Source organism: Balearica regulorum, chromosome 1, assembly GCF_011004875.1.
Source record: "Balearica regulorum gibbericeps isolate bBalReg1 chromosome 1, bBalReg1.pri, whole genome shotgun sequence".
NCBI lineage: Eukaryota > Metazoa > Chordata > Aves > Gruiformes > Gruidae > Balearica > Balearica regulorum.
The window spans coordinates 13,601,943-13,629,546 of NC_046184.1; the positions used below are offsets into that span (position 1 = coordinate 13,601,943).

A 27,604-nucleotide genomic window follows, 5' to 3' on the forward strand; every position below is an offset into this window, starting at 1 on the left:
CTGATTTAATTAATAATTCTTTGACAGGCCTATTTTAGATTTAAACAAATCAGGGCACTCATCCATTAAATGGCTGATTTTATTGCCAAGCGCAAATATGCAGCAACATTGTGAGTTTTAACAACCTATAAGCAAAAAAATGTTTGCAACAAAAGGGCCTCAGGTAGTTGAATTAGGTATCACCTGGAAATCACATTGTTCTATTGCTACAAATGAAGCCAAAGTGATTGCTATGCATCAAAGGTTATAAACTGGGTATGTAAGGATGTACAACTTTCAGAAAGTTACAGGGAAAAAATATCAAAAAAAAAATCAGAGATATAGAGGGCTTTGGAAATAACAGGCCTAGGATCTTAAGTTTCAAATACTTAGTTGAAGGACAGGCTGTAGGGCAGTTTACTCCTATTTGTAGCTACCTGAAAAAGAAACATCATTCAGATGTGTTTGAACTATACAGTAATATGTTACACAAAGAATTAAATAAGTTAAATGACAGAGTTTTTGCCATTACCACATCAGATGCTAGCTAGCCTCAAAATCCTCTTCCCTCTGAACACAGCTTAAGAGAATTCAAGCATTCCATAGGTGGGGAGAGAGGAGAACAGTTAACTTGGACAACACTTACTTTCTTAATGAAACAATTCTTGCTTCCAAACTGGGACTCCTGAGGAATCTTCCTACTAGACACATTGGCAAGTATCTTTATTGCCTGGCACTATCAGCATAGGGAGCAATTCAAATCCAAATGCATCTCCATGAATTACAGGTCACTGCTAAAGTTGAGGCCTTTATAGCTTGATAAGTAACCATTTAAATAGTTTTTGTTTTAATTTTAGTCAGAAAACTGATTAAGTTGAGGGGGGTGGTTGCTTGGTTTGGTTTTTTAATGTGAAATGGAACTGTCTTAACTGTGGCTTGAGCAGAGGGAAGAGAGAAGGAAAGGAGTTTGCTCCCTTGCACCAGCTCGTCTAGAGAGATGCACAGTTACTGGTAGTGCTCCTGGAGCCCACGGGGTGTCCGGCTGTCCTCCACAACAGGGGAAGGTTTGCCTCTCTGCTCCACATTAGCATCTGACAGCAGAATTTGGGGAGTGCCTTTAATGAGCAAGGGACAACTGATTTTGCATTCTGACTAATCTCAAATTTACAAAGAATGCCTCCGCTCTACCTTGGTTTGCTACAGCTCCTCACCCCACAACGGCGTAAGGGCATCCTATGCATTAGTGCAGGTAGAAACATAACCATTTAGAGAGGCAGTTTAACTGAATTATTTTTTGCAGACCCAAAAATAAAACCAATCTGTTATTATGAACCTTTATTAAGCGGCTCACATTTCAGTATAAATCACACTAAAAAGATTTTTTAAAAAAGATATTTACACTACAGTGCTGACACATTTAAAATGAAAAAATTGGTATAAATAAGCTCTATGGAAAAGCCTGGAATTGTCAAAAAGAATTCTGGCTCATCTTACAAAAAATATATATGTTAAATGTCAGCTCTACTCTAAAACCTACAACTCAAAATTATTTAAAGACTTCTTTATGTTAAACCTGCAGTGTTTACAGTGCATCTGGCCCTAAGTGCTTTGATACTTCACAGTTATGGACAGGCACTGAGGAATGTTACAAAGCTACATAACTATTTTCTGTAACAGATGCGACGGCAAGTCACAAACTTGCCTCACAGAATTTATGAATCTTTACATTATTACATCATTAAGTTTAAAAAGGAATTTAAAACCATATATACAAACTTAGCACAAAAAATCATCCTCTCTTTGTCCATGCAGTTTTGGATATGATGAACCATGTTGTCTTGTATCATCTAGATGTACGTGACCTCCAGGACATAACTTGCCTTGTAAGTCCTTGTTGCCAGGTTCAAATTTAGAATCCATTTCCACCTTAAATGCCGTCAATTCAACGTGATCCAATCTAGTCTGAACGTTCTGGCCCCCGACATCATTAGGTGCCACTGTCTTTTCAGCCAGATCAACATTCATAGGTTCTTCTTTTATTCGGTGAGATGCAATAAGTTCATGTTTTACCGGCATAAATTCCTGCTGGAGATACTTCGTCTGCAGAGCATCCGAAAATTTGGTGTCTTCGGAGGTATTTTTGCTCGTCATACAAATTCTGCTGTCAGCCTGAAGTCCAACAACCGAAGACTTGGGGTCTGCAGAGGTCCCTGCTTCAACAGTACTTGTATTTTGAGAAAGTTCTTCCTCTGAATGATATAGCTTGAGCCGGATGTGCCAAGCTAAACTGCACACAGCTGAAACGGTTTTAAACTGGTGCACAACATTCCTTGGGATAAAATAAATGTCATTATCGAATAACTGAATTCTGGCATATCGAATGCCTTCCCTTCGCAGTTGATTAAGTTTTGCGTCATCAACCCACTGGACACACTGGAGAAAAAAAAAGGGGGGGAAAGGATGAAACCCCTGATTTAGGACTCAGAGGACACTTGACCAACAGTTCATAGCAGGCTTACCTGTGAGAGTGGAGGCTCATGCAAATCTAATTGCATTCGCTGAACTACCTCTAAGAAGTCTTCAGCATGAAAACAAATTACATCTTTGGTTATACGAGGCTGCTCAGACCTACAGAAGAATAAGAACTGCACAGTCAAAGGCTGAAACTAACATGCTACAGAGAATAATAAAGAAAATCTGCAAGCAAGAATAAAGCTAATGATAAACAAAAAATTCTAACGTAATCTGTATTTTGAAGAAAAAAAGGTTGACTAAAATGGATAATTCTCAAAAACAACCTCATTAAACTGGTTAAACGAATTTACCACAATTTCTTTACAAGTGGCAGTAAGAGCAGCAATGAAAGGTCAACAAAACTCACTATTTTTGCTTTTATTGACCTCTGCCTTGATGCTGACAGATGCCCCAGATACACTGGGCTTACTTTGTCAACACTCTAACATGATACACCCATCACACACCTCAAAGTATGCAGCAGTCTGACTAGTATTATGGCAAAACATTGCTTACTATCTTAGCCTCCAAACACCTTGTTCAGTTAGTAGTAAAGCTGAATCTACATTAAGCTGCCACAATGCTAGTAAGCAGCAAACATTGGCATCCTCCACAAAACATCCCTTAAAAATACATTCCTTTTTGTGCTTACTAGAGCGCTACAGAAAAGCAAAATCTGAATTAGGGTTTGTCTCCATATTCAAACTGTTAGAATTCAACTCTTGTTCCACAAGATCTCCCCCAAAGAAAAGCATAGCATTTATATAACTCCTCTAGAGACATTACCTAGAGTTAGCTAACAAAAGGCAAAGCCAGCAACAATCCTTACCACTGTCTGATCTAAAAGCCAAATTCTGTTCTTCAACATATATATATACACACAACTAAGCTCCATGTGTTTGGTTTTAAGGGATGTTCGGTTTCTAAAAGATTTTTTAAAAAAATGTGGTGATACAAAGATTTCATTTATCTAGGATAAAGCTCACGCTGGAATGGTTTTGCAAGAAAAAAATTATCAGCCGGAAAGAGCCTAATTGATGACTTTCCTCCTTCACCCTCTGCCGAGTCCTCCCAGGGCTGACAGGAGTGCAACACCTTCCCCGCAGATGGCTTGAGTAAGACTGGACCCAGTACTGAGCCCTGGGGCACACACCTAGCTACAGGCCTCCAACTAGACTCTGCGCTGTTTATCACATATATATAACTATATATATCGTGTTATTAACATTGTAAGAAGCAGGCAGTGATGTACAGTTTATTGGGCTTTTTAAACTGATGAGTCATGTTTATTTTATTTAGGTTATGACCTCAATAAAGCAAAAAATAACCAGTTTGAGGCTATTTGGGGTGGGAGGGTCCCAAATCAACCACTGAAAGTATGCTAGGGTGAATTTTCAGACCACATATTTTACTTTCAATTTTACAAAGTTTAAAATATGTGTCTCTATTTTGGTCTATGTTCTCCTGAAGTGAATTTAAGCACTGAAAGCAAAAAAGCTTACAGAAACATCTCTAATCGGTGGCATAAAAAAATTATTAGCTACATTAATCTACTTTTTATAATGCAGTTATGTTTTTTTTATGTTTTTAAAATACAGAGTTAAGCATCTGGAGTTAACAATATTTGTAAATGTAGATAATAATTAAAATAAATACAAAGAATATTTGCATACTAAAATAACTTCAATCCAAAGCAGTATTTTCACAGCAGTGTCTACTCTATGTTTTACTTATTATACAGGACAAAGTACAGTTGATGATTTTTTTTTTTTTTTAAGTCATTCCTTTTCTCAGCCCCTATATACATGTGCAACAGTAAGCATTATCAAATCTGTGCTACAATTCTATCACAAAACATGACATTCCTTTTGCAAACACAATAGAGAAAAATTATTGCCAGATTATTTTTAATTCTGCACTTGCAGATTTGACATTTAGCAAGCTTGGACATGATATTTTGTAAAACCTACAGTTTAGGGGGGTGTCCCTCCCTTCCCAAGCAAAATAGTAACAAGATAGTTCAGTTAGATGTCCAAAACCACATTAAATCCAAACAGAACTATAAGATGACTTCAGAAAAATCCATTTAAGTCCCTATTAGAGCACTGCTAGAATTGGTTTTGGCCATAATTTTCTTCCTTAACCTCATTCTTCAGAAGGGCTGGACTCTTTTTGCTGTAACATTTCAAAACAGATTCAAGACAACAGGTTTTACCATGAATATTTCTGACCTAATGCACGAAGTCTGGCAATATATAACAAATTCCTATGATCATATAGAAAAGCACCAACAACTTCATGCTCTGTAACACAAATTTGAAAGCTGCTTGCTGAAGCACGGGTCAGAGGGGTTTAATTTCGCCAACACCACCACCAGGAAGTGTCTTTTGCTGTCCCTGTAAAAACCAACTCAAATTTCCCACATAAAAATCTTCAAAGTTTACATAATTTAAAATTTCACTGGCATTTTTGAAGTTCTAAAGGACACTTGGTATCATCTACAAAAATGGCATTAAGTAATCAATGTGATCACGCCATCAGCATTTACCAGACTTCAATGCAGTGCAGTCTCTAAAATGTTTCTTAGCAATAGCCAGAGCTCTTCTACAATTTGTAAATATTCACAGAAATAAAAAAGATCACAATCCACTAGTTTTTACAAAACATCTCAAGTCAAGAGCCTATTATATTTGGGAAAGCAAAATTACTTTTTGTTCTTCTAAATACTGTGTTTTGTTTGCTCCTCTATCCCCAAAAGCTGCTTTTTGCCTTTCAACGGTGCTGTTCCTCTCTGTTCTGAAAGACACCAGTTATCGCACCTAACATGAACACTCATGCCAATCAACTACTAAATAAATTCCCGTATTTTTACTGCTATAGTGCCCTAATCAACCCTGGAATATCTCCAACTTTCAGTTTTGTTCAACTACTCAAATAGATTAAAAAACCCCCAAAAAACCACCAAAAACTCCACAGATTTTTCAACGTTTCCATGTATGTTGTTTCCTTTAAAATAAATCTACCCACAGCTTACAAATTATGGTAAAGCTAATATCTGAAAATATTTTAATGTGTTACATTAATGATGCTTCATTATCATAAGCCCTGATTAGTTCTCTTCATGTAAGTATAGTGAAGTGGCTTTTCAGTATTATACAAAAAAGCGGAAGGGGAAAGGAGAAAATCATTGAGGTCAAAAGAAGCTTTAAATACATCATTTTTATTGTGTTACGTATTTTCTTCCTCTACGTATGTTAGTCCCAAATTCCTTATTCTGCATTAGAAGTTACATTTCCAGTCCTCACACTGAAGTGAAACGCTGATAAGTTACTTTTTCCCCTCCCTCAAACTGAAGTAATTTCAAGTCTGTTGGGCAGTTTTGCCTTGTTCTGCCTATTTTCAAATCACTTTTTATCTATACAGTTTTTATTTTGACCAATTCCATTCATGTTTCCAAGTTCAAAAGGAGTTTTAATGGAGGTTGAATAGACACCCTTTTCCACAAGTTCCAACATATGGGAGATGATGGTTTAGATCTGAAAAGCAAGAAAGCTTATTTTTAGAATGTAAAAGAAAACATAATGATTTCCAAGGGAGGAGGATCTTGTTATGAAGGTATAGGGTGAGAATGGGAAGTTCCCATAGACATTTTGATTACTATCAATTTAAATTCCTATTAATTTCCACAGGCATGCAAGTTTGGAGGGTAGAGGGTTGTTTTTGTTTGGGGTTTTTGTTTGTTTGTTTGAGGTTGTTGGGTTGGGGTTGGGTTTTTTTTTTTTTTAACTTTCTTTGATAAAGCTTTGAGTCTGTCTCTCTCATATGTGCAAAGCGTAATTTAAAATAATCAGATCTACACAGTATCTCAGCTCTTGCCCTGCTACCACTGCTCACTCTTAACTCACTCCAGCTTCTCACAGAGCAAGTAGGAAGTTTAAGGCTCCAGCTATCATCAACCTGAAGAGGAAGTAAACTGCAAAACCTCAGAGCCCAAAATAAAAACACATTAACATCTGAACAATCCAGTTCTTCCCCAATGGCAATTATTCAATTTTCTATCTCAACGAACTCATGCACTGTAACACAAGTTACATAATTTCATCCAAAAGGGAATTCACTCTTCTGAATTTTAGACAAAGAGCAAAAGGTGTTTTTAGTGCTTACATATGCAAAGGTAACCTCCAAAACTAAGGTCATACTCCCAAACCAAGGTAAGAAGATCCTGAAAAATGCTTCTTCGATCTGGGCCAGGAAGCCCACATGATTAGAGGCTATTTTATTTGGCTAAAATATAAACAGCTTCAAACAAGATAAGTTTGTTTCCTGAATCTTGTATGGGAATTCGAAAGAGACACCAAAAGTAAATCACACAGCCTCCTCTGATCTACCATAAATAAATCAGTGTTGTAACAGCCATTATTTTCAAGTAGAAGCATAAAAATTCTGCTCTTCTCCAGACAACACAAAGAATTGCCAGAAGGTCTTCACGTGCACCTCTGAGGCAGAAACTCAGGTCAGTCCATATGCACTATTTAAAGCAAAACAAAGTGTAAAGCGTTTTTACATCTAACAATAAGCAACTCACTTGTACCTGTTAAACTGTCATTGCAAGGTACCTTTCTGGTTTCAACCACACAGCAAAACTGTACTCAATCTAGCAGAGGGCAGACAACACATCTACTGCACAGAGACAGGGAAAAAATTCCAGCATCTACTCAGTCTTCATTAAATCTCTAATACTAGATTAACCTATTCTGTGCTCCTTCTACCAATTATAAATAGAAATTCAGGCAAATATTTTTCAGACGCATAGGTGAATAAGGCAATCGGCACATACCACTCTCCACAGTGCACAGCCTTCAATACTCCCACAGCAGCTGTAGTCTGTCGTTCAAAACCTTGTCCTATGTGATCTGCATGGGCTCGTGTCCGGTCTTCAAATAGCATTTCACGGGGTTCACTGGTTCGAGGTAGGTACTGCAAGTTTTTTATTTCATTGGTTGTTCTGTAGAAGATAAACAATATTAGTGGTATAGAAATGTCTCTTAATTACCTAATTTCTACCCATAGCCAATAGGATTGCTTCTCTCTCTTCAGTGAGAACATATAGTCGAATGAGAAAAACAGTAACTTCGGACAAATTAAAAATGTAATCAGCTATGCAAGTTTTCTATGCTGTTTTATTGCAATAAAAAATAAAACAAAAAATAATTAAAAAATCACCACAACAGAGTCAGGGTCCTGAGTGCATTAAAAGGCCCTAAGGGCTGAGCAGCCTGACCTGCAGTCTCCACCCACAAACCCAGACAAAGAGCCCAGAGCTCTATTGAAGCTCAGGCCTAGGCCTTCAGTCCTGACTGTTTTCCAGCTGGCCTTTGTGCTGCTGATCACAACCCTTTGAGCATAGCAGTTAAGCCAGTTCTTGAACCACTTCACCGTCCATCAGTCTAGTTTGTCCTTCATTAATTTGTCTGTTAGGATGTTATGGGAGACAGGTGTCCAGTGTGGAAAGCCTTGCTAAATTCAAGATAAACACCACTCCAGCACTCCTCTCATCCTGTAAGTCAGTCATTTTGTTGTAGAATGCTATGAGGTGGATAAGGCATGACTTCCCCTTTTTAAGTCAATATTAGCTACTCCCAACGATCATCTTATCCCTCTTGTTTGAAATGGCATCCTTCCCAGGATGAAGGTGAGGCTGAGTCGCCTGCAGTTCCCCAGGTAATGCTTCTTATCCTTCTAAATGACTGGAGTGACATTTGCTTTCCTCCGGTCCTCAGGAACCTTTGCCAATTGCCATGACCTTTCAAAGGCAATCAAGAGTGGCCTTGCAATGATACTGGCCAGCTCCCACAGCACTTGTGGGTAGATCTTACCAGGTCCCATGGGCTTGCGTCTGTCTAATCTGTATGTCTAATATGTTCCTTAACCCAATTCTCCTCCATTGAAGGCAGGTAGTCCTTGCTCTAGACATTTCTACTGTCTCCAGGATCTGGCATTCCTGAAGAAAAATCTCACCAGTAAAGACTAAGGGCAAAGAAAGCACCGAGTATCTTGCCCTCTTCTGCGTCCTTTGTCTCCAGGATCTTTGCCCAATTCAGCAGACACCTTGCATTTTCCCTAGTCTTTCTTCTGCTGTCCATATGCCTGTAGAAGTCCTTCTTGTTGCCCTTCACAACACCTGCCAAATTCATCTCCAGATGGTCTTTGGCTTTAACTGTATCCCCTTCATGGTTGGATGGTGTCTCTATATTCCTTTTAAGGCACCTGACCCCACTTCCACTTCTTGTGTGCTCCCTTTTAATGTTTGAATTTCCATGGAATCACAGAATGGTTTGGAAGGGACCTCAAAGACCATCTAATTCTAACCCCCCTGCCATGGGCAGGGACACCCTCCACTAGACCAGGTTTTGAACAAGAAAACTCCAAAGACATCATTTGTCATGACGCATAATATTCAAGTTCTGCAGAGGACATCCCTAATTTTAAGCTGGTACTTACACACAGTACCACACCAAAGCGCAAAGATGTCATTTAATGTTGGAGGTGTGACCTTTCAGATGAGAGAGAAGCCCTTTTTCCTTGAGGTCTTTAAACATCCACTCACATTTAGGAACAGGGGTATTAATTCCAGTCTCCTGCCATACATCAGTAGTTGTATGCTTGTTCACATTTCCCTGCAGTTTTCACCTTAAATTCCTACTACAGCTCCAAAAAGGACCAGCACCTTACTTGGTCAGATAGTAAACAATTTAAAAAAAAAAATCACATCCTTACAAAACAAAACAACTTAAAATTGTATTTTCAGATGACGATTTACATAAATTTATACTAAAATATAGTATCAACCAGTAAAAGGTTTGGGATAAAATGAATTTGTAGAGAAAGAATACTAACCAGACATTTATCAAGCAAAATAATTGAACATACCTCTTCCTTTTGAAAGGTGACTTTGGCATGTCAGCCACAGGGATCATCTGTTCTCCTGGACGTACCCACATAATGGGACCATCATCACTGTCTTTACGACTCTCTAATTTTAAGCTAGAAAGTGTTCCCCATGGCAGTGTACACTAATGGGAAATACAAGCCACAATTTTGAAGGGAGTTACTTTAAAAACTTCTTGAAAGCAGCCTTTTTCTGTCATGATGAAAACATTTATTAGACCATTCAATTATCTAAGCAAGTATCACATACTCTCACTTTATTGTAACAGTACTAGACAGTATATTGTCCCCCTTCTCCCAACCCATTCCCTTCTGTCCTTACTTTTAAGAAGGGTGATTCTTCCAACATATCAAGGAATTCAGGGAAGTAATCCCCCACTTCCTCATCAACTGCTCCAACCAGGCTGATCTGTCTCATTGGGCCAGCTCTATACGTACCATGAGAGTATGTTCTTTTTACCTACAAGCAGAATACGACAGCAAAAGTTACACCGAGTCCACTACCGCTCAAAGTCTACATTCAATTTAATCTCTATGCTTATGTTTTCTGATTGATATTATAGTCTTCACTATACTTAAGAATATTATGAAGTCAATTACTATGAACTCAACACCAAAGACAGAAGTTAAAGATACATGACAAGTTGTATTTTATTTATTTTAAAGTCTGAAGATAAGACTGAGTAACTATTTATTGCCCTTCAGAAAGTAACATTCCAAAGTAGTACCTGTGAAAAACTATTAACATACGTTCTGCTCAATAACTAGTAAATAAGGATTCTTACCTGGATTACTCAAGTCTAGCTGAGTTTTTACCTTATTCCTGTAACAGGCAGAACCCTGAGTGACATCTAATTAAACTCTAAACATTTCCTCTGCTAATCATCCTCTCTAGTATGGCCTCTGTGCGAGCACATTAACTGGAGCTACTTATCGCAGTGACGACAAGGCTCATAAAGTTAGTACAGGAAGAGAGAGAATTCCTTAATTTTTGCTGTGCTGTACTAACACATCTTGTGATCTCTTAAAACTTTAAGGGCTGTAACATACACCTCATGAAAAATCTTTTATTTTGAACTGAACAGAAACACATACTGTTGTAAGGTGGTTTTTCTCCAATAATCTGATCTGTCATGTTACATCAACAAAATACTTAGGCATGAGATTGATGAGGATCACTTCCCCTTAAGCTTCCATCTCCTATTTAACAGGCTGAAAGACACAGTGGTATTACATGAAATATGACGAGATCAGAACAGAGGGAAGAACAGATGGATTACTGCACAAATCAAGTAAGGCTCTTGCACTGCATCCAGAGCAAGAAAAGGAAAAAAGGTGCAAGGAAAACAGTTAATGAACTACTGCTTAGCTATGGTCCTCACCCAAACAGACCATTAAAATTCCTAGTAATTATGGCAGTGCAGAGGAGAATTAGCAGCAGTTCCTGAAAACAGAACTAAATCATGGAATAACACCATGCCCTTCTGAGAAGCCAGACTGATGTAACCAGATGCATTCCAGAAGTGCAGAACCCAATACTCTTCTTCAGATCATCTCAGTCGTCATACACACCCAGGAAATGGAGGACTGACTAAAAGGAGGATTTTGCAAAATGTCTGAGCTAATGTAATGGCAAACCACCACAGCCTTACTGAAAAGAGCAGTACTGCTAGACAGCAGTATTCCCCTATTCCCCAAATCCTTAGTCATACATTCCTGTAGCTTTTCTGCACAGACAGCTGGTGATTTTGTGATATAACATCAGAAAACATTCATTTCTGCTGAATCTGCATCGGCTCAGTCCTCAGCTGTATCGACACTGGCACAAAGCATCAGGAGCGCACACAACTAAAGCATGGGGATGAGGAAGGGACATTCGCTTGTCATTATTAGCTTACTGGATAGACCAATTCCGAAGTACCATAAAACCACTTTCTGAAGCTACAGATAGTCATAAATCTGTTACTCACAGTTTATTGACAAACCTAACATGCAAAAGGATGTTTCTTCCACTGGCATAAGTAGCTTAGTATTCCACCGCTCCAGGCCAGTATATTAGGCTGCTCTTTTCATCCATACCCGATTAAATGGAATAATTTTTCTGCCTTTTCCCTTGCGTCCTTCTGCTACCACTGCAATTCTCCCAAGTAACAAGCAATAGGACAAGAAGAAATGGCCTCAAGATGTGCCAGGGGAGGTTTAGATTGGATATGAGGAAAAATTTCTTCATCAAAAGAAACTGGAACAGCAATTCCCATTAGAACAGGCTGCCTAGGGAAGTGGCTGAGTCACCATCCCTGGAGATACTTAAAAGACGTGTAGATGTGGTGCTTAGGGACATGGTTTAGTGGTGGCCTTGGCAGTGCCAGGTTATGGTTGGACTCAATGATCTTAAAGGTCTTTTTCAACCTAAATGACTCTATAATTCTATGATTCATATAGCATATGATAAACTAGCTACAGAACTACTTTAAGTGAAAACTGCAACTTCCCAAAAAATAACTGACTGAAGTTAGGAGAGGCTGTGAAGCTTTCAGCTGATCAAATCACCTGTCTGGCTTATGTACCACTAAGTATTGGCAGCGAAGCATAAAGTCAGCAAAGTGTTTAAGTGCAACATAATCCTTGCTTAAGGTAGACCAAGTAAGAAGTTTCTTATATTTGAAAGTTAAAGCTGATCAATGCAACTTTTTAGAGCGTTATTTGTCCACTCCAATTCACTCCTAGCTCTCCTGATAAATTATGTTCCCCTCATTCACCAGGTAGAAAAGATCCCTTTTCAAGATCCAGCCTAGGAGAGGTAAAATACCAAAAATAACGCTAAGATCATGTCAAAGTTACAAACATTTGAGCAGTTTCTTCTGGGACCATACTCAGAGTTGAATCATTGCAAATATACAGAACGAAATGTTTGAGCGTTTAAGAACTCTGTGGTGGGTTAACCCCAGGCAGAAGCTAAGTACCTCACAGCCCCTTGCTCACTCACACACCCCGCAATGGCAAGAGACATGGGAGAGAAAAGGAGAAACAAGGAAACACATGGGTCCAGATGAAGACAGCTTACTTAGTGAAGAAAAGAGGAAAAAACGCCAAGAGATGTTTTTCACCACTCACTACCTCCCACAAGCAGATCGATGCCCAGTCAGTCTCCGAGCAATAGCTACCTTCCAGACCACCACACACACTCTTCTGCCCTACTCAGTTGTTCATTGCTTTTTTTTTTTTTTATTATTATTATTTTATGTTATATGGCATGGAATACCCCTGCAGCCAATCTAGGCCAGCTGTCCCAGTCATGTCCCCTCCCAACTTCTTGCCCACCCCAGCCTACTCACAGGGGGTCCAGAATGGAGAAAAACAGAAAGCCTTGACACTGTGCAAGTGCTACTGAGCAACAGCCAACACACCAGTGTGTTATCAACAGCATTAGTCAAAAATCCAAAACACAGCCCCGTAACAGGCTATTAAGAAGAAAGTTCACTCTAACCCATCCAGACTCAGTATAAACAGAAAATAAATCCATGCTGGTGATGAAGGGGGAAGATCTGCTCTCTCTTTCCCCCTTCTCTCCTGCTAGCATTAGGTATTCCGAAGGTGGACAGGGAGCCACCTTAGGGAACTCATCTGATTTTAATCCACAAGTTACCTGAAGAATTTAGTTACTTATTTTAGAAAATTCTATAAATAAGAATTAAATAAAGTCATAGGCCATAACACCTGGCCAGAAAGAACAAGAGGGAATCTGGAAGAGGAGGCAGCTGTTGGCAATGAAAAGTGACTCCTATCTCATCTCTTCCATGGACTGGGTTATAGCATCCTAAACATCAGACTCAGGTCAGGGGTCGCTATTTAAATGACACTATCTTAGATTATGCTAAAGAATTAGAAAAACATGTATAAAAAGGTGAGGTCATTCTCAGAGGGAAGAACTAGCTAGCAAACAAAATTAATTTACACTCACTCCAAAACTTGACTGCTACTAAGTAATAGTGTGAAAACACCAAAAACCTTCCATTGATGTTTGACCACTGACAAAAGCAGTTAATTCTCTTGAAGACAAGAACAAAAATGAATACAATCTATGGCATAGATACAGATAGATAACAGCAACATTTTCCTTTCCTTTTACTGTCAGTAAACTTTGGCTAATGTGTTCATAGGAAGATAAAAAGATTCCTCTATATATTTCTAAATTCATAAAAACAATGCTGATGTGCTAAAACAACTATTTCTTCCATCAAATTCTATACATTAAATTATGCATTGACTACAAACCAATTATCGTACACCTTTATAATGTAATCTTCCTGAATGTAATATTACAGGTTACAGTGTGACTGTGTTTTTAGAATGCTACAAATTTGCTCAAATAAATAGCTGGAACTATATATAAAAGAAGGAATCAATAACATACAGTTCTTCTAGCACACAGTCAACATGATCAGAATCAATATACATACACCTAAAAAAATCACCAATTAAATGCAGTATAATACAATGGACAGGTAAAATAGACAGAAACATGCAACTGAATAAATACGACATAGCCTAACTTCTTTCTTCTCATGTATCTTAAATTTGAAGTATGCCATCTAAAAACACACAAAAGGAGACTGTGTCATTCTCTTGCATCAAGGTAATGGAAAATTATGACAGTAAACCCACCACTGAATTCAGAATTAGTAAAACTTGAGAATTATCTGCTTCTGTGACTAGTATGGCATCTACTGATTTTTTAGTGTAACTTAACTTACCAAGTTTTAAGTAAGGAGTTCTAAATAACAAATATTTTGGCATAAACACCTTGGTGTTTAAAAGAATCTGAAGACTAAATCCGAAAAAAATATATATAATACTGACAACAACATATTTGAGCATTATCATCCTACAAATAGGAAACACTTCAGACACTGTATGTTAAAGATGTTTCTGCTTTCTCTTTGAAAAAGACAGACGCTGGAAGGAACAGCCCAGAGAAACCAAGCATTTCAAGAGATTATTTTTAAAAATGTAAACTGGGGCAAGTCACAACTGAATTCCTATTTTTAATATAGCAGGGTGGGGTTTTTTCAGTTGAAGTTCTCACATTTTCCTGCAATAATTTTAAAGGTTTAAATTTCTTTCAGATTTTCAGCTTTAAAATCAGGAAATCTGGAAAAGCTGTCCTCAGAGCAAAAAAATAATCCAACCCACTGAACCCAAAATAATTTCAAGAAACTCACAAAGAAATCCCCAAAGACCAACAAAAAACAACAAAAACATTGTAATCACCATCAAAATATGCTGGGAGATCAGAGAGAATAGTGAGTTTCCATTTCACTACAGAAGCACACAAGCAATGCACATACCCATTGGTATCTTAGAACTGAAAACATCCAGCTTCGCATTCACTGTTATTCCTCTATCATCTCAAATGCGATAGTCATGAAGAGGCAATGTAGCATTCTTTCTTATTCAGTACATTTTGAAAAAGTGCCCAAAAGGGTTTCTGTTCCTTGCCAACTCTTTTCAAATCCTTAAGTGCTTATGTATATTTTCAGTTCCAAATGGGAACCGATACTGAAGCCTAAAAAATTTCACTGAACAAATATTCATCAGAATTGCACTGAGTTTAAAAATACTTGCAAATCTACTTGGCTGCTTTTTACTTTTAAGTCACCTGTGCTTCATACTACTTTTTCTTTTCTCTCTTTTTTTTTTTTTAAGTCACAGTTCTGATATCAGAATAAGATACCCTTGACAGTTCTAGCATTACTCAAAGGTAATCCATTATCATTAAAACTTTACTTTCAACAAATGTATTTCCAAATTGGAAGTTTCTGGAAAGGCAATTCCAAGATTTTTACTGTAGTGTAGTTCCACCAGTGTCCTTTTACCACTGCAGTTTGTTTATCACTTCGCATGTTTCACCTTACAGCTGAAATCCTCAAACAATAGGATGGATGGACAGACATTTTTAAAAGCAAGATGACATATTATTCAGAGTTTTGGTGACAAAAAAAAAAAAAACAGTGAAGCAGCCAATAAAGAATTGCAAAAAATAATTTAAGAATAGCATCAATTAGATACCTTCATGGCAAATGATCTTGTGAAAGCAAAATAGCTATTATGCTCTTTTAACTCAGTAAGATCTATGACAAGGTTCAGTCTCAGATCCTGTTCAAGCTGCCAGTACAAACCTCTAGGGTTTAGGTTTGGGTTTTGTTAATACAGAATATGTGATCAAAAAGAACAACATACAACTGTTGTTTCATATTTATTGGTGGAAGCAATCTGGAAAGGTAACTATTTTCTAAGTGGAAAACAAATAAGCATGTGTTGCAGATTTCTAAATGTCATTCCATGTGAACTGATTCTTTGTTCAATGGTATTCAATAAGTGAAAACTTTTTTTTTGCTTAGAAGACAATAGGCTGCCATTGTCTATCAAAATGTCTCTTACAGTCTTATGGATTATTTGATAAAAAAGGATGGGCCAATATATATGCTTTAACAGAGCTACAATTCATTTTACATCATCCAGAATTTAAAAAAAGAAAGAGAAAAGAGGGTATACTTTGGGGAACTTGCATAACAGCAAGCAGTTGCTAAAAGCTGTTAGAACTTTTTTAATAACTAACCATTCAAAAAGCTTAAGAGGAAGGAGCAAATTCTATTGAAAGCAAAATTCTACTGAAAGCTACTGAAACACAACTGAAGAGACCTATAGTTCCCATAGAAACTTTTTTTCCTGAACACAGCAAAATAACACTGTACAAATCTTTAGTAATAAGAAAATGAAACACTAACCAATTATTTCAGATTTTCTTTAATGAAAAATATTTTCAGCGATTCCCCACAAATACTATAAGTATTTTCAAGCAGGATTTCACAAATGAGAAAAGGAGTAAACAGCAAAAACCCTCCTGCAAAAGATAAACTTTTTAGAGCTGAACGAGGAGGACAGCAACAAGAAAACATGAAAATGGTCTAAAAGAAAACTGGAATAAAGAACTCTGTGTCCAGAACTTTAAGAAGTGAGGACAACCACTCATTTGAAAAGTCACAACACAAACACAAACTATCATTACTATTGCATTTCCTCCTCTAAAATATTTATGCTATTCTTTATACTATCTGGATATCCAGTGTCCACATCAGTTAACACAGGCAACATGGAATAAGTTACTTCAGACTGGGAAAAAACTCAACAACAATTATTTCTCTGAAGGTGTAGATTGCCTGCTGTTATGGAATGGGGCTGATTGCATAGTCCCACACTCATCCTTGAGCTACCTCTGGCATAGTAAACTAATATAATTTGCTAACTCAGTAATAAAACCAATCACTCAGGAGTAGGTTTAAGTTTTCTGTTGGATTAACAAAAAATTACCTCACCAGCTTGAGAAGCACCACAGCTTGGCGCAAGAACACGTAACTGGGAGGAAAGAAGCAAGGAGGATGTTCCCTTTTAGCAGCAAGAAGTGGCTCTGATTATTTGTCTACTTGCACACTAAGCAGTGTAAAATAAGAGTGACTTTTCCTAAACTGAACAGGCTGAATAATGAGTATCCTAACATACCCTACAATACAAAGGCAGTAAGCTAAAAGAAATAAAGCTTTAATAAATCAATGAGAACTCAAAAATACAAAACTGACTCTTCAAAGCTGGAAGAGGATAAGCATACCATCTTAAAGAAAGAGGTGTCAAGAGAAGCAAGACACAGAGTTAAGAGACCATTTAGCCTAGTTTCAACTTCCAGAAAAGACAGCTAGCTAGATACTCCCATCTTAACTACCTAGAAAATACAATGGTAAAAAGCTAATAAACATGGACATGTCAAAAAAACTGAAACAAGCAAGTCTAACTTCTCTATGATATGATAATCTTTTTCAGAGGACCAGTACACACCTTGACATTTGACATTTGCATTATGTTCTCAAATCTACTACAGAAACATCGTCTAGTAAAAGCAAACTGGGCAGTTTTGTCTGTGTTCCCAGAACTATCAATATAAAAGGACTAATTTTGTGGCATGCAGCAAGGATCTTTCTTTTGAACACAACATATGCTTATGAAACACAAAGCAGTAAGCCTACTACAGGAAAGGATCAAAACTAACAAGACCTTTGATAAACTGGAGATCTGAATACACACAATATAATTCAATTTGAATAAAAGCAAAGAACTGCACTCATATATATATAATTAACTGCATAAACATGAAAAGAGGAGTGACTCACTTAGCAGGAGCTGCTGCTACAGCAAATCAAACTGCTGTGAAAAAGCCAGGAATAGATAACAAAGAACAATAATTTGCAAGACACTTGAAGCAATCTTCTCATACTCCTGACAACAATACAGACGCTGTCTGTTTTCAGTACTGTATTTTATGAAAAATAAGGATAACTGAAGAGAGAATAAGGGGAGAGCAATAAGACCAATAGTGATATAACATGTAGTGGTAGACCGAAATAACTCCTATTACTTAATCGGGGAGGCGGCCAGGCAGGATAAAAGGAGCTGTTAAGCAACCTTCAAATACAGAAAACACTGAAAGGCATAAACTGTTTGCCTTGTCCACTAAAGACCAAAATAAAAGGACTGGCAGAAGGATTAAGATAAGAGGACAAATAAGAAAAAATATTTTTCCAACAGACTTCTTTGGGAAGCATGGAATCACCTAGAGATCTCCAGCAAACACATCAGACAAGCACTTGTCAGATATGGCTAAAAAATAGTCACTCGTCTTGAAGCACAGAAATTGTTGGGTATTGCTGAACATTTTACTTCACCTGTACTAAGAAGCTGCCTCTGAAACAAGATTGAAGCACAGTAAAAATCAATCCGCTAAGCATTGTTATGGTTAAACATGAAGTGTGTGCTTTGGGGTTTCAGGAAGGCAATAAAAATTTACACTTGCCCAGCATGAGAACACAGCAATGGGTTCAAAATACTAGAGGCTTCAATAGCACTAAATAGCTTAACTGAAGTGATGTAAGCTGCAACTAGGTGGCAAAAACTGATTATTTACATTCTCTGAAATCCTCCTAAGAGCCTGACAAGTAAGAATCACAGCTATCCGGTAACTGATGCAGCTGTTGCCATCTACACTAAGGATGGAGCCCAGGTATGTACCTACAACAGACAGTTTTCTACCACCTGAAAGAATGACTTACGGGTGACAAGGATATCCAGACTAACTCCATTTTGCCCAATTACAGAAACAGTCTAAGCCTTACAGACAGTTCACAGAAACAGAGCTGTTCCACTAACCTAAAAAATTTGAAGAATTAAGGAGTACTTAAATGTAGGTCAAAGCTAGGTGATTAAAAACTCCCCAGTTCCTCTCTGCCCAAAATTTAAAAGCTAATTCTGAGGAGACAGAACCAGTTCCAAAACAAACTCCTGTCTCCTGTGTCTGCTCTAACTATTCCTACAAACTTCTAATATCCTAACAAATGAAATTATTACTTCTCACACAGGTATACTGGGAAGCTGAGAGGAGTTCATTTTCAACCCTACAATTGTGAAAACTAAGTAGATTACTCAAGAGATGCGGACTTTCCAGACAGACTAAGGAGGACTTCAACAGTTTTGACGTCATCAACAAAATTTACTGTGGAATCTGCCTCTTACCACAGAATTCAGTGACTTGAAAATATGCATTGCTTAAAACCAAAAAAACCTAATCTGTCACAAAACAGAAGGTGGAAGTTTATGGAGTAGTACTGAAAGAATCAACTTGAGAAATAAAAATTCTGATAAAATACGCCACAACACTTTCCATTTCATGTTTAGCTCATGCCTCCTTTTTATTTTTTTTTTTATGCTTTTTTAGATCTTGTTGGAGTGAGCCCAGAGGAGGCCACAAAGATGATCAGAAGGCTGGAGCACCTCTCCTGTGAGGACAGGCTGAGAGAGTTAGGCTTGTTCAGCCTGGAGAAGAGAAGGCTGCTTAGAGCAGGGGCCTACAGGAAAGCTGGAGAGGGACTTTATACAAGGGCATGGAGTGACAGGACAAGGGGTAATGGCTTTAAGCTGAAGGAGGGTCGATTTAGATTAGATATTAGGAAGAAATTCTTGACTGTGAGGGTGGTGAGGCACTGGAACAGGTTGCCCAGAGAAGCTGTGGATGCCCCCTCCCTGGAAGTGTTCAAGCCCAGGTTGGATGGGGCTTTGGGCAACCTGGTCTAGTGGAGGGTGTCCCTGCCCATGGCAGGGGGGTTGGAACTAGATGATCTTTGAGGTCCCTTCCAACCCAAACCATTCTATGATTCTATGATCTTTATAAATACTTATGTTTGTCAGACTGATAACGTGTGCCACAATGGGTTCTCAGAAACAACCAAAGAACTTCATGTACTAAAGTAAGCCTCATTTCAGTGTTTTAGGTAAAATTAGCAAAACAATACCCAAGTTTCTTAAGGCTAAAGGTTGAGATAGTTTTATCAAGTCTGCTTTGAGTATCTAAGTTCCTCCTTAAACATCAGAAAACCGACTCACCTCTCAACTGAAGTTACACAAAAACTGCTAGACATTGCTCAGGCAGCTCAGGACATCAGGGAACAGAGCAGCACAGAGCTTTTGCAATGTAGGAACAGAAAACTAAATTTAAAATCTCATTGAAATGTACTGCAATTGCACACTGGAATCCCTTTAAGATTCACAGAGAACTCAATGAGACAGGAGAATATTATCAATCTGCATAAAATGTTTAGTACCTTTTATAAAGGTAGGTAGAGGCAGAAAACTGAAATAGGTAACTATTGAATTGGAAATTTACACACACAGAGGGAAAAAAATTACAGCTGAAAGTTAAAACCCACAAAATTCACAACTCTGATTCAAGAAGGTCCTATCATATCCCTGGAGAATGAGCACTCTGACACAGTATCACTATGACTACTGGACTCTCATACTCCTTCCTAGACATCTTTGATACTGGTCCCAGTCAGAAAGGAGAATACTAAGCTAACAAAACCTTTCAAATGTAGCAGATGACCTGAGTAAGACAAAATAAGCAGCCAGAAAAAGACCAAAAATAATTAAATAAGGGAAAATACAATAAATAGCTAGGCAATCAAGATACTGACTTAAATATTCCAGGAAACAGCAATGCTGCACAGAGGACAACTAAGTTTGGTGTATGCCTTTATACATTATTTATATACAGTATATCCTTTACATTAGCAAAAATACAAGGAGCCAAGCAACTAAACTCTGACAAGTGATAAAATGCTACAAAAAACAACTGAAAAACTGAGAGAAAACAAAGCAAAAGAAGATACCAGAACTAAACCTCCAGCCAAGTAAAATATGGATGAGAAGACAGACTGTGAAGTTGACTAGCTGAATGCTGTAATAGTTTGGCTTCTTTCATCTACTACATTCTCTCTCTGTTCCTCCTTTACTTACAGAAAAATGGGAAATTATGATCTCAAAACAAATGACCACAGAACTGATTTAACCATGGATATGAATGATATCATTGTAATACCAAGTTAATCCATCCTTTCAGTAAAATAATTCCATTATAATTCACAAAAATAACATTTTGGCTTTTCTTAACTATTTATTTAGGGCAGATACTAGCACACAGCTATGCTTGCATTAACGCTCCCCAAAACAAACTAGACTTAAAGAACATACTTAGGACAGATCCAGCTTGCTTTTTTTTTTTTTAAACACAAAATGACCTAAGAGCAGCTCTAGGTAGCTGCCCATAATATATTCTGTGATTTTTACTCTTAAAGTTATGACTCAGTTTACAAACTGAAAAAATTAGTGAATATATTTCATAGACTATTCATATTCCATGGCAGTGAATATTTTCTTAATGAGCACTGCAAATGTTCTCTTGCAGCAACATTTCAGTTCCCCATATCCTTGTGGATAAGAGACACCTGAAATTTGTGAATAAATGCAATAGTGTTCCATGCAAACATTTATGTAGTCAAAGAAAACAAAAGCGTGTTTTTCATCAAAAAGATGACAACATAACTTACACTTGAACTCATCATAATTGTCTAAAAAGAGAAGACTAAAATAGCTTAGAGGTGTTCCATACAACATCTGAATTCACAAATAGGGAGTTAAACAGGCAATTGGGAGCTGAAGTTGATATTATGAAAAACAGCATTGAGTTTCTTCAGAAATTGTTTCAGAGTATCTGTATGGGCTTTACATAACACCTTCATCACCAAGGTCAGAAGATTTTTTCCATGAACTTACAAGACCTGAAATATTAATAATTTATATGCAACAATAATGAATCTTCTACAGCAAGTTAATAGATATCAGAGGCAATGTTTAATCATTAGCAGTTGTTAAGAGAGCGTACAGTCATTTCTCTCAGAAAATTTTAAAACAAGATTCAAAAGCCATCTGCCGTTTTGCTACGCAACTTAACAGCTTTCAAGAGAATACAACTAACTGGGGGGAAATGTGATGGGGTAAGTATCAAATTAGTAGCTACATTAACCGCAATTAAGTTCTCCTTTAATAATGGATTTAGAAGCCTGAAACTACAAATGAAACTGATTAACTGTGCCCTATGCAGGTTTTATGTATAAGATTGTTCTACTGTATTAAAGCATTTCAGTTTTATGAAGACATTCATACCGATAAACTACAGTTCAGACACCCAGGTAGTCGCAGCTAAATCATTTTAACCCTCCAAGACTCAAGCTTAAGCTTCAGCCACAGAAACAAATCCAAAAGAAATCTACACACACATGCATGCAAACAGTTCCCCGCTCCCATAAAATCCAACTTTGTCTCAGTTAACAGGCTCCTTACTTTAATATTGCAGAACTAACTTAAAGAATTCCCTTATTTCTTGTCTTCTGTCATCCACAGAGCCCAGCTAATAGTAACTGTAGTTTAAAAAAAAAAAAAACCATTCACAGTTGTTTTGAAACCATTATATGACTTTAGAAAGTAAAATGTATAACCTCTTACCTGAGCATGAAAATTTGACATAGTCGTTGTCTCTATATCTTTCTTTCCCAAAATCTCCATTTTCACTGGTGAATTGGGAAAATTAAATGAAAAGTAGTCTAAAAAGTCAGGTAAATAAGTAGCTGCCCCATGAACAATACCCATTACATAGTAAGCTGCACAGTTTTCATTTTCACTAAAAACCAGACCCACAAACTCTTCTGCAAATCTCTCCATCTCCACAGGAGATAAGTGGGAGAGTTCATTACTGTAGGCATGGATAACTGATGCACCTCCGTTAGGCTGGTGCTCAATATGAATCAGCTGTTTGAACTCCAATGTGTCCAACCTTTTGAGTTTATTTTGAACCCGTGGCTCCTTTAACGAGACAAATGGAAACTCACTGTTCTCTGGTATCTTGGACTCACAGTCCTTCTTGGGATCCAAATTTTTCCCATTGAAATCCTTAAGATGATCATCTATGATGCCTTTGGCTTCCTGATCCTCAATATCAGAAACCAATCCTGAGCAGATGGTCTGAATGGATTTGCTGTACATTTTTGGACGCTTCCTCTTCTCATTCTCTTTATGTTTCTTTTTCTTTTTCTTCTTAACTTTTTTAATCTGTAGCTCTTCTGCATTCATTTTTGGTTTCTCTTTCCCACCTGTTGAGAGGAAAAAAGATCTCTTAAGTATCTTCATACACAAAATATGTATTTAAAGATCAGGATTCAAAGTTACCAAAACCCTCATCATGGCACACAAAGATCAGAGACCAATACCAAGGATCACAATGTGTATCTTACTGAAAATGAGTAGAGACACTTGCCATGTTCACACTTTGACTGACAAATAAGCTGGAGGGGGAGGAGGAAATCACAGAAAAACCCCAAACAAACAAGTTTCCCAAGGCTGCATTCATGATGAATCACAATCCTTGATTATATCTTCTAACAGGTCATCAGTAATTACTATGCCAGAAAGTTCAGAGACATTATATGACAGCTGTCAAGCATTGCCAAACAAGGGGTTTACAAATGGTCAATGAATATCAACCATCATCAGCAAGCTGTTCACAAGATCCCACTGCCAGAACCTACCTTGTCAGATGACTTTACATTGCCTTTCTTCCAGAACCAAATACACTTTGTTGAAATACATACAGATACATCTAAAAACTGATCCCATACTTCTTAACATAATAACAATTTAAACCAAACAAAAGAAAAAAACCACCAACCACCAAAACCCAAACCCTCACAAAATAGAAACTAGCTCAAGTTTATATAATATGCAAGCTGAACTGAAAACAGACTGTTAAGGCCTAAAGCCAAAAGTACTCATTTGGGGATACCATGTTCAAGTGATTCGCAAGGTAAACATTCTCCCTTGTTTTAAAGTGCTTTTCTTCAAGTACTTTTGGTTGGGTTTTCTTCCAAGTAATAAACACAGTAGCCAAAAGATCTATCACTACAGTGCCCTAAAGTCTAGCAGTTGAAATCATTTCACGATTTGATAAATCAAATTACTGGGCATGTTACAGCGCAAAATTACATTCACAACAAGTAATTCAAAATTAGCAGGTTCAGACACAGAAGTTTAGTTTAGTCTTGCAATGAAATATACAATTTCTAAGTAATCTCAAATTTAGAAGAGTTAGCCAGTCTCTACTACTATGCTGTTGTAGACTTTTCAGCTTCCAATCCTCAGCCTAAGTAATTCAGAAGAGTCCTCAAAAAAAAAAAATCAAAACTGTTGGTGCGTGGAATCACACATTCTTGCTGATAATTAAGAGGTTTGGATATTGAAGGTGCAGAGGTACTGGAAAGGAGAACAAGCAATTAAGACACTTGCCTCTGAGCCTCCTGAGGTTTGTGACAGCGACTACAATCATCAGATTTCTGAAGCCAATGCAGGCAAGCTAGTTGTCTCTCTAGCTTCTATTTTCTCATCTTGTGGGGGAAAGAAGTGCCCTGAGGTCACTCTTTTCTTACTTAGCCCAAACAAGGAAGTGGGCTCTATGATTTCTTAAACCAATCCACACAGTTAAGAGCTACAAAGACTCCCTTCACTTGAAATCAGATTTAACATACCATACACCATGAGCACAATTTCATTTTTAGCTAACCAAGTTCAACTGCCAAAAGGTAAAGTATAGTCATGAAAAACTGTCCTTTCATTAAGCTAAATTTAATGTAAAACCAGCATGGGCCTCTACAACAGGACTACTTCATCTGATAGATGCTATAGTCACCACTACTTTGTTAACATCTTCTTTCTGCCACAAGAGCCTTTATATCTAGCAGGCACAGAAAGACCAGAATGAGCAGCAACACATATACAAACAACTACCTCAACCTTAGATGAGTTCTGAAAATAGTTCACTGAGGGTGCTAAGGTACTTCAGTGAAATGTCATCACCTGAGAAAAATCACCTACTGCTCACATTATGGAATATTGTAATAATGGTGTCATTACAGCATCAGTTCCATTCAGGGGGAAATAAAAACAAAGAAATGGTTTGTGACAGTGGGAAGTTCCGTATTATAGGCTTAGAAATCTCAGAATGGACTACAGGTTTCCCCACACACACACCACCTCCTGCCTGCAGGACTACACAACGAGAGCATCCAAGAGTCTACAGGTTATTTCAAACTCTTAAAAATGCTTTAACTTACCATTTTAAAATTGTTTCACTCTAAACATGGAAATTCGTTACTATACTGATGGATATCAAAGTTGTCAAACATTTCCAGATATTATATTAGTTTGAACATAGAAAATATGGAATTATAGCAGTGAATGCTGCAGCAAGGTGGCAAGCAGGGATTATTACCTGTCAACCCACTTCACTTGTCCTCAAATAGAGCTCAGATTTTTATAGGGACCAGTTGCTCAGATCTGGGACTTCATGTATGGCAGGGAAAGGATGGAAATTTATATTTGCTGGGGTACAATCAGCAGTAATATAACTGGCAACATAATACAACAACTTCTAAGTTTAAAATAAGAAGCATTTGCTATGGCAAGAGCCATACTGCGTGCTCATACTTTGGCTTGCCTATAATCACTAAACAAAACCTTAAAAAGACTGAAGATCCGTACCTATTACTAGTTGAAAAGTAAAGTACTTACATAGGAGATAGGCATGACTATCTGCAAAACTACCTCAAAATTGTTGACTTCTGTTTCTACAGCACAAGAAGATTATCTGATTTCCTCTTTCAATCTGTCCCATTCCCCAACTTTGATTACATCTTCCGAGAAGTTTTACTGACTAACCATCAGTTTCATTTGACAACTCCTATAGTATGTGGTGGCTGGTATTTAATTCATCACTTAATGTATTTCACAGATGCAGTTATATAAAAAAAAAAGTTTAAAAAAATCCACTTTTAAGGTTACAAAACTACTAAACTACAAAACAGGCTTCCTAGAGACATGGTTGATGCCTCAAGCCCATTGGTGTTCAAGAGGCATTTGGACAAGGGCCTTAACTTTTGGCCAGCCCTGAATTGGTCAAGCAGTTGGACTAGATAATGGTTGTAGCTCCCTTCCAACTGAAATAGTCTAATCATCAGTAAACAGCACTCAAAAGAGCAGATCCACGGTCTCAAAAGCAGTTAAGACAGAACCAACAAAAAACCCCAATGTAAACCAACAAAAAACCCCAATGTAACATACACAATTACAATCAGATAGACAGAATGTACATCAGTGTCAACTTATGTGAAATCCACATAAAAGTATCCAAAAAGGTTTGCATTCAAAACCATTTGTAAGAAAATGTTTTAGTTAACTTCGTATACACCTCCATAAGTACTCAAAACCTCAACAGGTATTACACTAAGACATTTTTAAAGTGAAGAACAATTAGCATTCTCTATGTTTGTCTTCACACCATCTCCACGAAACCTTCAGAAGAGGGGAAAAAAAACAGTCTTAACCACAGGATAAAAATAATTCTTTTTCTGGTATCTAACACAGTCCTTCTTCTAGCTTGAAAAGACATTTTCTCTTCAGCTCTAAATACAAATATTTTAATAATATAGACTTTTTACTTTTGATTACAGACTACAAGGATGATGCTATTTACATATGTATCAAGTATTAAAGTTCATCAGTACACACTTTCATAGATCATGAGAAGTTGCAAAAATGGTGCACACAATTTGATACCAACTAAATAGTTGCTATCTCATCTCTGAACACAACTCTCTTCTCTTCCACAGAGCTTTTTGGATCTCTCTATACCAAAAAGGATAGAACTAAGGCCATTTTTAGTTCTGAAACACCTGGAAACCAGGAGAGCAATAACCACTGAAGGAACAAAAGGCTGTATAACAAAAAAAACCTACCAGAAGATCTATGATGGGAAGTAGCAGAGACCCCTGAACTCCTACTTGCAACTGGGAAGAAAGAAAAATCAAAGTGGGGAGTCTCTGTCCCTGGGAGACAAAATATGAATCCCTTCAAAGGTCTGAAGCTACTGATGCCACTGGAGAGGAAAAAAGCCTTAAAACATGGAAGTCAGAGAAGAAAGGGGATTCCAAGTGGGATTTTTTTCAAAACTTTACTAGAATTAAAGGGGTTTTTATTTTTTTTTTAAAGTTCCATACTAACAAGAGTAAGACTTAATTCTCTAAAAGCACTTCAAGCAGAAATTGAAAGATAATATGGCTTCAAAAAATGATTTGTTGTTTTGAGCCTTTTTCAAATTCACAAAAGCTTATGTTACTGCATACACAAGACAAATTCTGTCAAGAACACTACTTCATTTTCACACTGGCAGCAAGTGACATACTTAAGAAAAATTATTTTTAGATACTTTAGACATTATTTTGTAGAGAAAATTATATTTACATTATAACATTAAACTGAATACTGAAAGACTGGAAAAACGTCAAATTCATAATTTGTTCGGCCTTCAAATGCGGATATCAGCTGAGCAATCTAAGATCTCATTGCCACAGATGGATAGAGTCCAACTGCCTGCTCTCCTCCACCACTGCTCTCGGCACACAGTCCTACACCATTTCTGGTACTGACTGATGCTCATCTGATTGCACAGTAAATTGATTTAACTTAATGGCTCAGCAGAAAACTACTCACTTGGCTGCTAGATTTGTGAACAGAATTGGTTCACAGCATTGTCACGCAGAAACTAGAGCATTCAGACCACCAACAGCAGCACCAAACCACTTGATCTGCTTAGCTACTCTGCCCACCACACCTTCATCTG

The 27,604-nt window shown here is 37.4% G+C and overlaps 1 protein-coding gene across 2 annotated transcripts in view; it reads right to left on the reverse strand.

Moving 5' to 3' along the window:
- Window positions 1-61: 61 nt before the first annotated feature.
- The window catches only part of RSBN1L (round spermatid basic protein 1 like), a 52,029-nt gene continuing 24,486 nt past the window's right edge, over window positions 62-27,604 (reverse strand). Inside the window, exons 3-9 of one of the 2 annotated variants that reach the window (XM_075775849.1) lie at window positions 22,767-23,027; window positions 22,384-22,448; window positions 9,764-9,901; window positions 9,424-9,566; window positions 7,331-7,498; window positions 2,499-2,607; window positions 62-2,412 (exon numbers count right to left, since the gene is read on the reverse strand). In XM_075775849.1, coding sequence (XP_075631964.1) covers window positions 1,756-2,412; window positions 2,499-2,607; window positions 7,331-7,498; window positions 9,424-9,566; window positions 9,764-9,901; window positions 22,384-22,448; window positions 22,767-23,027 — 1,541 coding nt within the window. In that variant the 3' untranslated portion in view covers window positions 62-1,755. Of the gene's footprint in view, window positions 2,413-2,498; window positions 2,608-7,330; window positions 7,499-9,423; window positions 9,567-9,763; window positions 9,902-22,383; window positions 23,028-27,604 lie in introns of both variants that reach the window. The other variant, XM_075775762.1, reaches the window with a different exon arrangement.